General features: G+C 36.1%; 1 protein-coding gene across 1 annotated transcript in view; it reads left to right on the plus strand.

Moving 5' to 3' along the window:
* Positions 1 to 5,948: 5,948 nt before the first annotated feature.
* Positions 5,949 to 14,510, plus strand: part of LOC107719945 (glutamate receptor-interacting protein 2-like) — a 144,596-nt gene continuing 136,034 nt past the window's right edge. The window contains 1 exon segment of the mRNA XM_016527501.1: positions 5,949 to 6,084. Coding sequence (XP_016382987.1) covers positions 5,949 to 6,084 — 136 coding nt within the window.

Here is a 14,510-nt window from a genome sequence, read left to right on the forward strand (position 1 = left end):
CTTGATTTTTCCTTTCCAATGTCAGTGAACCCAATGCACTCCCATTTTCCATGCATGCAAACCGTTTTATTTGATGAACACGGCTGCTCATGTCCTAGATTTCCAGATCAGTCCTTCTTGCCGAGGAAGAACTTCGTGAGACAGGTGAACTCAAAGGAAACAGTTGCTCAGCAGAATGGAGTTTTAAAAAGTGATTTTCAAGCATTTAATCAGTGTTCCACTTTTCAAACCGATTTCAGCTGCCACGCTTAGCAGTCGTGTTAAAACGTTCACAGTTTCCAACGTCTGAACCAATGTCTGGGTTAGCTCTGCAGTAATTAGCCTAAGGACACAGAGGAAATAGATTTAAAGGGATAGTTCACTCAAAACTAATGATAATGTCATCATCTTCTCACCCTAATGTCACTCTGTGCGATATTTTTTCCCTCTTCTATGGAACATAAGGGAGAAGGCAGCATATTCAGGCTGCTCTTTTTTAAAGAAACTTTGACAATAAAACTGGATGGGAATTCTGGCAGTTACGCTCTAACTGGGACAAAAAAGTACCTGAAAAGTTGTTCATATGACTCATGCAGACTATCACTTGTAAGAGATGTATAGCAGTGCTGAGGAAGATAATTTAAGCTTGACAAGCTACTCATTTAAAGCAGTTAAACTGTAGTCATACACTGTAAAAAATGACCGTGAATTTAATGGTAAAAGACTGTAAAAATGCTACAGTAAAAACCTGTTAAATGGTTAATGATAAATTCCCCTACTATATACGGTGAAAAACTGTATTGGACATTACATGAATTGGACATTAATTTTACGGTAGTATACCGTTTTTGGAAGTGGAAAAAGTTAAAACCGTAAAACCTAAAACGTTGCTACCGTATATTTTATGGTAAAATTCCGGCACAGCTGCCATTTTTTTACCGTAAATTTTACAGAATTTTTTTTACAGTGTACAGCTAAAATAATTAGCTATAACAGCTATTTAACGGGGCAATGGATTTTAAACACATAGCTGTGAAATTTTATAATTTATATCAGAGCAGTATTTGTGGTTTAAAAAATTTGAGAGTTTTTTAATGATTTTTGAAATAATCAGAATGAGAATATAACTGATACTAACAAATAGCGATGCACAGTAGCTTACAACTAAATGTTTTACTATAGAAAGCAACAAAATGGCAGCATTTTTCATTTCAAACTGAATAAAATGAATTGATTAACTAAAAAGAATCAAATTTTTCCTACTACACAAGTTAGAACATTTTAGGAAGATATACTTAATTGTGTTTTGTAAAGATGTGTTTATAATACGATGTAGTACTGATGTAGCATTTAGCACTACACTGCTTGGTACATATACTGTTAGTAGACTGGTCTGAAGTTAGCCAAAGTACTGTCACGCTACTAAAAAAGTATACAGAGCATTGCTACCTTTGGTTGGTTACTTCCCAGCACTACTACTGCATCTATGCATGAGTGTGTGTGAGACTTCATATTCAGGCTTGTTGAGGTTTTCGCCTCATGCTAGCAGTTTGAGATGCTATTTGCTAGCTGTGTCATCTCTTCATTAAGTGCAGAGGGAAATGTTATTCTCTATGAAGTTAATTCCTCAACAAAAATTCTTCTTTTGTGAATAATTGATCAAAAACCTGAGTCTCAGCTAACAGTTCTGAAAAGTTTTAACTACTGTATGTAAGGCAGAGTTCGCCAAGCAAAAGTAAGATGTTTGGAAAACAGACAGTAACATAGAAACTTCTACAATATGTAATTTGGTGTGTTTTTTTCTTTCAGGTAATCATGTGATATGACACCTATATAAATAAAAGAGTACACTTTGAATGTACTTGTTAAGTTGTACTATAGTAATGGAGGTAAAATATCTTCATTACTCTAGTACTTTACCTTCAAAAACCTGTCTTTACCTGTCTTGCCAAGGTCATCCAAACTCTCAAGAATTGTATGAACAGGCATCAACGAGTACCTTTGATAAAATATGATTCTGAAAGTGGATAATGACAAATCAACCTAGATATAATCCATTTTAAAAGCTTCTATCTGGTTTTCAACTCCTCAACAGGATGAATTTCCTGACCGATTTGATTTGAGTTCCCCGCTATGTTTTATTTTTGAAGGAAAGTAGGTAATGAACTCTTCCCGTACATGTGCAGCCACTTTGTCGGATTAGCACAATGTCCTGTGGGTGTTTCCACGGCCTCTGGAGAACATAATGATGTTAATACTTTATTTAAAGAGCTTTCTTTTCTCTGCTTCTCTCCTTGGCGCTCCCCTTTCCTTCTTCTTCTGTGTGGGAGGGATGCAGAGCGAACAGCTGTGTAGAGACTCGCCATGTGGCATTTCCTTGAGAGATGATTTTCCCAAAAAGACTTAAAGGGAATTACGAGGAGATTAACGCCTTCTCGGGCAACATCAACAAACATTTGTTTGTTAGGGCAGCTGCCAACATCATTGCGTTTCTTGGCAATTAGCAGCACCATTTTGTGGGTAGTTAATTTCACACCCAATGGTATGAGTTTGAGGAAGGGACTTCCTGTTTGACCAAACAACGGAGGACAGCGATATCATCAACACACTCTTATTTTGTCTTAGTTTTTTGTATAAGTTTTGCCTTAACTACAAAGCTTATTGTGAATAATGGATGGCAGATGTGCTACAACACATCAACAGAAAATAGTAACTGAAAGATTGAGTTTGAGATTAATCTGAGCACTAGTGTCCACTAGGGGTGGGTGATATACCGGTAGACATGATTAACTGGTAGAAATTTAACAACCGGTAGAGATTTTGGACTATCATCTCTACGGCGGTTACACAGTCACATTTCTGTGCTATATGTTCTCAAAAATGTATAGTTTGCATGCATTTTTAAGCATTGCGGATTAAAAACAAGTCATTTTAAGCCATTGAAACACAATCAGCAGCAAAAGAGAACTAATTTCACAAAATGCATGCACTGTCTGAGAGACTGTTTCTGAGTGCTGTCAAAAGAGGTGTGCGCACCTGAAGACGGTGATCATAGAGAATCTATGGAGTATTGAATGGAGTTACTTTTGCCACTTTATTGGCCTTGAACGGTTAAATACACACACTTGTATGTGTCAGAAGGCCAGTATCGGCAAGTATACTTGTTGTGACGATTTTCATATGAGGTGCCAGCCTGGTAGCTACTCCAGACAATTTCTAATAATTTAAAACAAACCGTCCCAAAGGAATCTAATACATTTTTTTATCCATTTATAGGACCCCTATCACATCCTGTTTATTTTGCTGTGTTATGTTATCAATTCAAATGACCCTTCATCAACCAGCCAAGCAGGTGAAACAACATATATTCACATTTTCTTGAAATACATCACAAATTCATAATGCCTTCTGAGTGCAATAGTACAATAAATTCAAACATATCATAAGTACAACCATTCCAAACATATCAGAAAAACAGACACAAAAATACAACTCCACTGAAATGTGATTCATATGCAAATTCATAACTCCCAGTCTATTCAAAATGCATGTAGCAATGTGTTTTGCACTCATGTATTGTTCATACCTTGAATCTGCAAATAGGGTTAGAAATGTCCGCTGAACTTACATCGTTCATAGCGTGAATCACCAAACGCGTTACGAAATGTCCGTTGAGCATAGGTAGTTCGAAACAGTATCCAAATCCAAATAAAGAAAACAAAACCCACCCCTAAACACAAACAAGAGAAGTACAATTAGCACAAGAATAACTATCAACGTTTTTCTTTTAGAATAAACAACAACAAAAAAGGAGAGTTGCACTTACACTTTCCCTAGCATGCTTGGCTTATCATCAATCTCCATTTTAAATCATGTTAATGGCATAATTTCTCTCCAAACACATCATCAGCGGGAGAATCAAACACTCCCAACACGACTTCAGCGGCAGACGCGAATCACTCCAAACACAGCATCAGCGGGAGAACCAAGCACTCCAAAAACTTCAACAGTAGATTCATGCAAATTCATAACTCCCAGTCTATTCAAAATGCATGTAGCAATGTATTTTGCACTCATGTATTGTTCATACATTGAATCTGCAAATAGGGTTAGAAATGTCCGCTGAACTTACATCGTTCATAGCGTGAATCACCAAACGCGTTACGAAATGTCTGTTGAGCATAGGTAGTTCGAAACAGTATCCAAATCCAAATAAAGAAAACAAAACCCACCCCTAAACACAAACAAGTGAAGTACAATTAGCACAAGAATAACTATCAACGTTTTTCTTTTAGAATAAACAACAACAAAAAAGGAGAGTTGCACTTACACTTTCCCTAGCATGCTTGGCTTATCATCAATCTCCATTTTAAATCATGTTAATGGCATAATTTCTCTCCAAACACATCATCAGCGGGAGAATCAAACACTCCCAACACGACTTCAGCGGCAGACGCGAATCACTCCAAACACAGCATCAGCGGGAGAACCAAGCACTCCAAAAACTTCAACAGTAGATTCAGCGGGAGATTCAAACACTCATAGTTCGGCTTCAGCATCGAACTACCATGTGAAACGCTACTGTGTCTCATGACACTGGACATTTTTTTTCCCGCTCTAACAACGAAGTCACATCCCGATAAGGAATATTTAAAGGGGAAGACATCTTTTATTAGCAGAGTTCATCACATGAAATTCGCTACATTGTAAACACAGTAATTTTGGTCTTAAGTGAAAGCAAACAGCTGAGAAAGAAAACACATGTGAAACAGTATGTTGAATCCGGGCAGCTCCTAAAGTGACAACAGTCTAATATTCCTGCTCTCTGTCATTTATGTTAATCAAACAACAAAATAGAAAAAAAAAAATCTCTCACTGCTCTTGACTAAATCACTTTTGTAACTTTAATAATAAGAAATATGTATTTAATTCACACACAGTGAAGAATATGCAGTGTTTTTATACATTTGATTACTTTATACAATGTTTGTATCATTCCTTATTTTTGATCTTCTGTGTTCTACTGTAGTTTTTAGACAGTTAAATTGGAGAAATGCTAATTAAATGTCACTGTTTCGGTCAGTGATTTCTGCCCTCCAAATTATGGCATATTATTAACTTAACATACTGTTTTTCACCTACTATATAGTAAGGAAGTATGCATAATTGAGTGCAGGGCCTGTTTCTTTTTAACATAGCCAGCAGACCAACAAAATCATTATATGCTACTTGCTACTTGATAATGCTACCTATTGTACTGTAGCAGCAGGTGACGGAGGGATGTTCTCACTCTAGACAGCATTTGATTGGTTGAATATTTGGTTACGTCCCCAAGTGCAAGATGATCCACTTCATCATTAATATTTGTATTTTTTCCCAAGACAATGACTTCTGTCAACTTTTAGCTGTACGTTAGCACATATAGATGTCATTGAAGCTAACAGACACAGTCTAAAATATACAAAACTCCAATTAGATCTCTTCAAGTCGTCAAGGTAGATCTACCTATCTGTTTGGCCACTTCACAGCTCTCAGTCCATCCTCCATCCTAAGGTTAACCCTCCCCAATTTCTCCCAATTCTAATGAGGTATTATTAGCTGATTAGAGAGGACCCTCGTGAAAAAGATGAAAGCTAGAGTGAGCGAGTCGGAGAGAGCAAGCTGGATAGAGGGAGGGAGGTAAAAAAAGATCAACTCACTGCTAGTTGTGCTGTGGAAGCAGTGGGATAAAGCTTCACAGTGAGAGAGAGGCAAACTGGGATATATTTCTATTTCTTTCCCCCCTCTGTTCCCATTTCTTGGCTTGTTGCAAAGAAGCAAGAAAAAAATCAAACGAAAACAGACGTAAATTTAGCATCCTAGCAGCCAGAGCGTCTCCTCTACGCGCTCGTTCAGAAGACTCTCCGTGTCTAATGTGACACATTGGGGTGGAATCGTGGGACATTCAGTCACGCAGAGCTAAGGGAAGGATGGATAGAGTGAACCGGGTTTTAAACATCGTAAGACAGATGTCTCCCAGGAAAAGGGAAAGAGTGTCTCATTGGGAGGCGGAGAGCCCGGAGACCTGCGAGGAGAGTCTGTGCTCTCTCAGCCTTTGCATCAGCGGTAAGACCACCCCTGGCAAACTTTCTCTCTCGCTCTGTCTCTCTCTCCGTCTCCCCCTCCTCCCACTCTAATCCTTTTTTCATTACTGCTTTGTGGGTTTGATATTAACTTTGACCTGTGGTGTTCGCCACATACACTGAGGAGAAAAAAATGCTCTCTCTCTCTTCTTTCCATCAGTGTGGCTTCAATTATCACCTTCTTTCCTCCGAGGGGAAGAGCGATTGAATTAATGGTGAAACTCTTGAACTTAATGTGGAGGACGCGGTTTCTCGATCCTAATGTTGTTCCTGAAGAATTGATTTTGTATTAGGCTTTTAAATATTTGATGAAATGGATGTTTCCGTGAGACGCAATCATAATTTTCGACTTTCATTTATCGGCTCAACTCATCATCGTTCATTCTACAGCTTTGATTTGGTAGGGTCTTCAGAGATCAGTGAAGCTTCACCGATATTAATTGAGTAAAGATCATAACTCTTCATTAAGTTATGACTAGCATGAGTAATGGCTGTTTTTACAGGAGGACTGACCGGTGCATTATTATCTACAGGAATTTTGAAGACACTTAAGTTTGTACGGTTGATTTTGTGTTAGAAATTGATTGGAGAACTGAATCTTTCCTTCTACATCACCTTTCATCTCATGTGATGAAAGTTTCAATTGGGTTTCAATTCCTAGACATGATTGTAGCATCTCTCCTGTTGCTGTTGTTTTTTTATGTTAATTTTAAAAAATTGAACATCTGGTTGAAAGCATTTTTCTCCCAAAAATGAAGATTCCATCATTTACTCATGCTGTTTCAACACCTGTATGACTTACCTTTTTTTCTGTAGAACATAAATGTGGATATTTTGAAAAGTATTTTTTTCTTCTTTGTGCATACAATGAAAGTGGGGTCCACTCAATGTTGTTTTGGACCCCACTGACTTTCATTACATAGACAAAAAGAGCCAAACAAATATCTTCTTATGCGTTACACAGGAGAAAGAAAGTCACACAGGTTTAGAACGACATGAGGGTGATTAAATGATGATGGAAATTTTATTTTTAGGTGAACAATCCCTTTAACTAGGACTACCGAAGGTTTGCAAATAAAATGTATATGGGAATTTACTAAGAATGAATGCATTTGCATGTTTTTGTCTGTTGTATTAACACCCTATTCATTAAAATAATTTTAAAATTATACAAAAAATTATATATTATTTAGTTATAAGGTAACAGCAAACAATTCACCCACAAAAAAGGTCAGAATTGAGATATAAATAGAGAATTACATGATGTAAAGTCAGAAAATTCATATTTGCAAGAAAAAGTCAGAATTGTGAGAAAAAAGTCAGAATTTGGAGATATAAGCTCAGATTTACTAGATATATACTCAGAATTTTGCAAGATATAAACTCAGAATTGTGAGAAAAAAGTCAGATGTAAGTTCAGAATTGTGAGAAAAAAAAAGAGTCAGAATTGTGAGATATAAACTCAGAACTGTGAGACATAAACTCATAATTACGAAATGTAAACTCAGAATTATGGGAAAGTAGAATGGCATGATGTAAACTCAAAATTAAATGAAAACAGTCAGAATTGTGAAATATAAACTCAGAATTACGAGATATGTACTCAAAATTACGAGAAAGTAGAATTGCGAAATGTAAACTCAGAATTGCATGAAAAAAGTAAATATTGCAAAATGTAAAATCTTGCGAGAAAAAGAGTCAGAATTGCTAGCTAAACTCAGAATTGTGAGAAAATCTGAATTGCGCAATAACTCAGAATTCAGTTTTTTTTTCTCACAATATTTATCTTGCAATTCAGATTTATCTATTTTTTTCAGAATTATAAGAAACACAGTCTGAATTGTAAAATAAAAAGTTGCAGTTACCTTTGTATTTTTTTATTTTTTTATTTTGTGGCAGAAATGGGCCTCCATACTTTTGTGTATAAAGCACAGTCTATTATAGGCATAATTATAGGCCCATTAAAAAGAAATTGTTTGCATCTATTTTTGTTTTTAACTCTTGTTGCATATTCCAGCTCAATCCCCAAAATTTCAAATGCTCCAGATAATGCAATCTCTCTTGCGTTTCTTCAGACAACATCAGATCTGTTACATCTCGCGCAGTTTTTAAATATTTAATCTTCCATTCACTCTAGGAAGATTACATTGTTTTACATGTGATATATTATTTAAAACCTGGCGGAGTATACTCTCAGACCTTGTTGCATATTCCAGCTCAATCCCCAAAATTTCAAATGCTCCAGATGATGCAATCTCTCTTGCGTTTCTTCAGACAACATCAGATCTGTTACATCTCGCGCAGTTTTTAAATATTTAATCTTCCATTCACTCTAGGAAGATTACATTGTTTTACATGTGATATATTATTTAAAACCTGGCGGAGTATACTCTCAGATGCATTCGCGAGAAGCCCTATGTCTTTAATGAGGCATCTCACGTTTACACACAGGGGAGGCTGTCTCGCGCCCTGCGACACTCTGTAATTACAAGCAAAACTGTATTATTAGGTATCACTATTATATCGTTGCTCAATGTGACACTGTGTCTGTTCCAGAGTCACAGCGTCCTGAAATAGCAGTGGATTATTCCGATGAGAATTATGCATCAAACTGGAATGCATTTTAATGCCTTGTGTACAAGCTTCCAGTCAGGCCTGCTTTGATTCGATGCCGATTATGTTGTTGCTGTTCTGCGCTATAGCTGTAAATGTTGCTGTGTCGTGGCACTGTGTTTTAAAAAGCCTTCAATGTGCCAGTCGATGTGCCGATCGGCTCAGACTATGTTAAAATAGATTGTGTTACAGGCAGCCGAAGTGACTCGGTTTCTTGTAACTTGGATGAAGTCAGTGTGACAAGAAAGAAAGAACGATCGGCTCCAGCTCTGTTGCTGGGTGCTAAATATACTCCATCTCTCTGAACACACACCGAGTGCACATGGGAACTGTTCCCTAACCTTAGAAAAGGAGAGCCGTAAGATGTAGAGAGACTCACAAAGAAAGCCTTTGTTCTGCTTTTGTGTTCGGAGATTTCTGGATTTACATTTTTGATGCTAGTTGAGCCCTTAAGCCCCGCCTTAAAATGCGTTCCGCCATTTAATGAGCAAACAGAATGCAGAATTAGAATCTAACCAGTAGAATGTAAAATTGGATGAAATTCACAAAAATCCCTGTAACTAATATAGACATTCACACAACTTTGCAATATTTATAAAAAACACGAGATTATAAAAATGTGTATTTAAATTATGTGATATACCATCATAAATAAATTAATAGTAATTTATAAATACAATAAATGTAAAAGTTTATGGTTTGGTAATATTTCATAATGTTTTTGAAAAGTCTCTTACACTCAATAAAGCTGCATTTAATTGGTTAAAAAATACAGTAAAAACAAATATTGTGAAATATTATTGCAGTTTTAAATAACTGCTTACTATTTGAATATATTTTAAAATGTCATTTATTCCTGTGATAAAAGCTGAATTTTCAGCATCATTTCTCCAGTCTTCAGAGTCACATTTCCTTCAGAAATCATTCTAATATGCTGATTTGCTGCTCAAGAAATATTTATTATTATTATTATTATTATCATTATTACTATCAATGTTCAAAACAGTTGCTGCTTCATATTTTTGCAGAAACCGTGATCAATTATTTTCAGCATCTGTGAATAGAAAGTTGAAAAGGACAGTATTTATTTGAAATAGGAATCTTTTGTAACATTAGAAATGTATTTACTGTCACTTTTGATTAATTTAATGCACCCAAGCTGAATAAAAGTATTAATTTATTTCAAAAAAACAAAATATATTTATTTATATAGGACTTAATAATATTAACATCAATTATATGGTGAAAGAACACTTTATTTCCCAGAATTCTCTAATTTACGATAATGTCAAAATGGAGCCAGTCAACATGAAGCAGTTTATTAGCTGGAAACTGTTACGGGGCGAACGAGACATGAGACTTGCGGATCCATTTGCAAAGCTTTAATAGGAGACAGAGACATGGTCATAAAACAGGCATGGGTCAGACAATGGCAAACAGGTATATTGAGGGCAAGACAGAAGAGTAATCCAAAACGGGCGTGGTCGATAAGCGGTTAACAATATCCAGAGGGCTTGACATGAGGGGTTACCCAATAACACGAGCTAGAGCCCAGGCGAGGTGCAAACACAGTCCGAAACAGCAGGCAAAGGGTTAACTCAAGATAAACAGGCAAAAATCACATTATATGGATTACTTAAGAAGTTCCCTGTTTTTATACAATTCTTGCATATTGTTGTTGTGTTGGGCTGCTTTTGCTCCAAGGTAAGTTAATTTTACTAACTTAACATATATATTGATTCAGGTTATTATGTTAAAACGTTCACAGCACCATAATGAACGTGTTAGGAACAGCCCTGTTATCTTACAGTAATACAGTAATGTTATCAGCCGTAATAACGGTCAAATGAGGCTTGCCTCTTTTCAGTTGACTTTGAGGAGCGTTTGATTCTAATTTGCAGCCTCCACAGTTTTTAATCTCGTTACTGAGTAATTTAACAGTTCCTGTAGAGAAAATGGCAGATAAAAATGCTTTGGCAATGTCACACTTCATTCCAGCCAATGTCTAATAGCTATCTTTTTTATTAAAACTGTATTAGTTTATTTTATAGAACATCTCCAGTTCATTCCTGTATGTTGTGTGTGTGTGTGTTTATTTATTTTATTTTATTTTTGGTGTATGATGATGTATGGTGCTTAAAACTGAACTGTTTTTTAACTTTTATATTTTTAAAACATTCAAATATGTTACATTACATTAGTTAAATAACAATTATTGTTATTAAAAGATTATTTAAAAAACATTTATTTAAAAAAAAAAAAACGTTCAAATATGTTACATTACTTCAGTTAAATTATTAAAAGATGTTTTAAAAAAATATTTCCAATGTGCTCTGAAGGCAAACTGTATGTTTTCTTGCACTGCAGTGGATTTGTGTTCCCTTTTGTTCACAGTCTCAGCTGTACATTTTACTAGTTCTTCAGGTCAATGATCCTGTGAATTCATGCAGCAAAGAAAACAATATGAGACCAGGGACTCTTGGGAAGCCAGAGGCCGATATGACACGAATCCAATGTTGCCTTTTGACCTTTGAAGTTTTCGAATTTGTGTCAGTGTGGCTTCGTACCCTCGTAGTGGATGACCATGTGTTTTTTTCCCCCTCATATAGCCACAAAAACACAATGTATAATAATACAATCCACTCCACACAGTATCCTGGATATTTTATGAGGGCTACACATCGAGAAAAGACAACACTGCTTCTGTCGCCTCATCTTTTCAGACATGCCATCGTATCCATCACACAGAACATCCACATTCTGCAAAGAAAAAAAAACAAAAACTGCAGGATTCTGATGCATCATGGGAATGGCGAAGGCGTCTTAAAGATTTGTGGGAAGAAATCAGAACAAATTTGATTTCACAGCAAATGTAGAATGATGAATGCTAGCTGCAATTTGGAGCTGCAGGAAATAAGTAATCCTGTTTTATATAGCTGTGCTGTATTATAATATTATATTAGATCTGATTTATTTCACAGGTAAGGAGGTTTTGATCAGGTTTAAGATGAGGCAAGATGTTTCTTTATTGCTCGGAGGTTGCTCTTTCATACCTCAGGAGACTTTGAATTCTCAGTTATTGAAATTTCATCTACGACTCGAAATGCCTGTCTAGGAGAAACTAAAATGGAACACGAATAAGACATATATTTGTGTTTAAATGGAAATCTGTGGCGTTTAATTCCAGATTTTGGAATTCGAGCGTAGTTTGAGAGATCTCTTGATTAAAAGCCTCAGGAATTGTACCACCTCAGTTGCCTTTGTGCCCAAAATGGAGCCAAAAATGGTAGATAAATATGGCAAGAATGTGTCATCTCTTACCAACCGTGAATAGAGCTTCATTTGCAAGTACTTGACTTAATTCAATCCTAACCAGTCATACCCAGCTTGTGTTGAGTGAAATTAGGTCAGAGTACATGTTTTTTCACTCTTCTTTTCTCTCTAGCTTTGATTCACGTATTTCAACCATTATTTTGTATATTTGTGGCCTTGAGTTCCTCGTTTTATGAAGCAAATGCATCAGCTGCTTAATGAAATCCGCAGAAGTGCGATAATGGAATGTTCGCCGTATTTAATTAAGTCACTTTTGAATATTCATAGCTTGCAGAATTATTCTCCTGTTCCCCTGTGCTTTTTATGTAGCCTATCCATTAAATTATAAAACTTAAAAGACTGAAAATCAATGGACTTGATGTCTATTGGATTTTTGGTCATCTGTACTTCTCAGATATAAAAATATAGTGTTATAGCCATTGATTATATATATATATATATATATATATATATAAACAATATATTTGTTGGAGCCATAACTGTCTGCAGCACTTCAACATGTATACTGAAAAAGATATCGGAAACAAATTTTTACTCAGAAATCACACACACACACACACACCCACACACACACACACAAATATATATATATTTACAGTTTATAGCAAAATATGCATGCACTGACATTATTTAGTTGCTCTTCTTTGTTCGCGTGTTCAGGCTTTTCCAAGATACATATTTACGCCAATAGGTGGCGCCAAACGACTATTATAAAGTGATTAATTGAGTCATTCATTCAAGTTATTTGTTCAAAACACTGATTCATTAAGGGATTAAACATTATGTGACTGTCCTTATGATTGATTGATTAAATCATTCACTTAAAGAGCAGGTCATATGGGTTTTTAATTTTAATATGGGTTTCATATGGCAGTTTATAACGTAGCTAACCTTAAATGAAAACAATCTGCAAAGTTGTTAATCAAAAAAGTGCATGATAAATAAAGATATTGTCTCTCAAAAGAGAGAGTCGATTCTGAATCGCCTTAACGAGTCGTCATATTTTCGAATCTTTTGCCTGTTACCGGTATACGTCACTGGGTAACACATTTGCATAATCCCCGCCTGCCCGCGAAATACGAACAGAGTCTGACCTGCCCACAAACACTTCAGCTAGTTAGTGTGTTTACATCATGTTGAGAAGACGCTGTGTTCAAGGATACCACAGAAATACAATTCGAAGTATTTTATGTCATTATTATAAGAACGGATTGGAGCACTATATTATTGTTTTATGCAAAGTGCTTTGTCAATGGTAGCGCTCGCTAACTTGCTCAAGGACTCCTCTCTGTGCCAATATCAACAGGCTTGGCCAGCTGACCAATCAGAGCAGAGTAGACTTATGGAAGGGAGGGGTTTGCTCCGAACTTGCTTGGAACGAATCGTTCAGAAATCATTGGCAAATGACTCTAATATTAAATGTATATTCTGAGAAAATTACAATGTTTTCTGACCTTAGATGCATTCAAATCTGTTGTAGGGGACTGTAGAGGACACTTTAAAATACCATATGACCTGCTCTTCAAATGTCAAAAACTCAGTTGCTCTGAGATGCGCTACAGACCCAATTGTGACTTTGTTTGGAAATATTTTCGTCGGTGAAGCAAAAGTAATAATGCGTATAAAAATATAACTTAAAAACAATATATTAGAAGTTTATAGCAAAATATTCATACACTGACAGATTGTTTAGTTGATAAATGCACTTCTTTGTTTGCGTGTTTAGGCTTTTCTAAGGTATATCTTTACGCCAATAGGTGGCGCCAAGCGACTGTCTTTATAAGTCATTCTAAATTTATTCATTGAGTCATTCATTTTCAAACCATTCGTTCAAATCACTGATTCATTTCGCGATTTTGTGTAGCTTGTCAGTGAATTACGGCTCTGTGTAGTAAATGCCGCTCCATCTGAAAGTATGTGCTGGAGATTTACTACTAATCACAGGAGCGACTTTACTGACGAGATGCTCATGAAAATCGCATTCGATTTTTTGCACAGCCTTAGCTGCAAGGACTCGATGAAAAGGCAGCTTGAGAAGCTTGGAAATCGAATGTCCTTTTTTGTTTGCCATGTTGCGTAGTAGTTCTTTTTAATCACTTTTTATTTCTTTTGGTTTTGAGGTTTGAAGCCATTAAAAATAATGTTTTCAGTGTGCATTCGGTCAATTTTTACAAAGCTCATCGGTCTGAAAAGCGAGGTGTGCTCTGATTGGCCAGCTATCCAGTGCGTTGTGATTGTCCGAATACCTCAAGCGTGTGACGGAAATGTTACGCCCCTTACCATATTGTGATGCCCTGTCCGGCCGGAGCAGCGAGACAAAAACATTAAAACCCATTATAAACAAGGCATTTGTTGCATCCAGTGGGGACATAAATACGGATTATAATGACTTATACTGTCTGTTTACGCGTTGCATTGCATCGAGCGGCGTAAACATAAAACCATGTCTGCATTTGTGATCGG

The sequence above is a fragment of the Sinocyclocheilus rhinocerous genome, unplaced genomic scaffold (assembly GCF_001515625.1).
Source record: "Sinocyclocheilus rhinocerous isolate Xijiao unplaced genomic scaffold, SAMN03320098_v1.1 scaffold2466, whole genome shotgun sequence".
NCBI lineage: Eukaryota > Metazoa > Chordata > Actinopteri > Cypriniformes > Cyprinidae > Sinocyclocheilus > Sinocyclocheilus rhinocerous.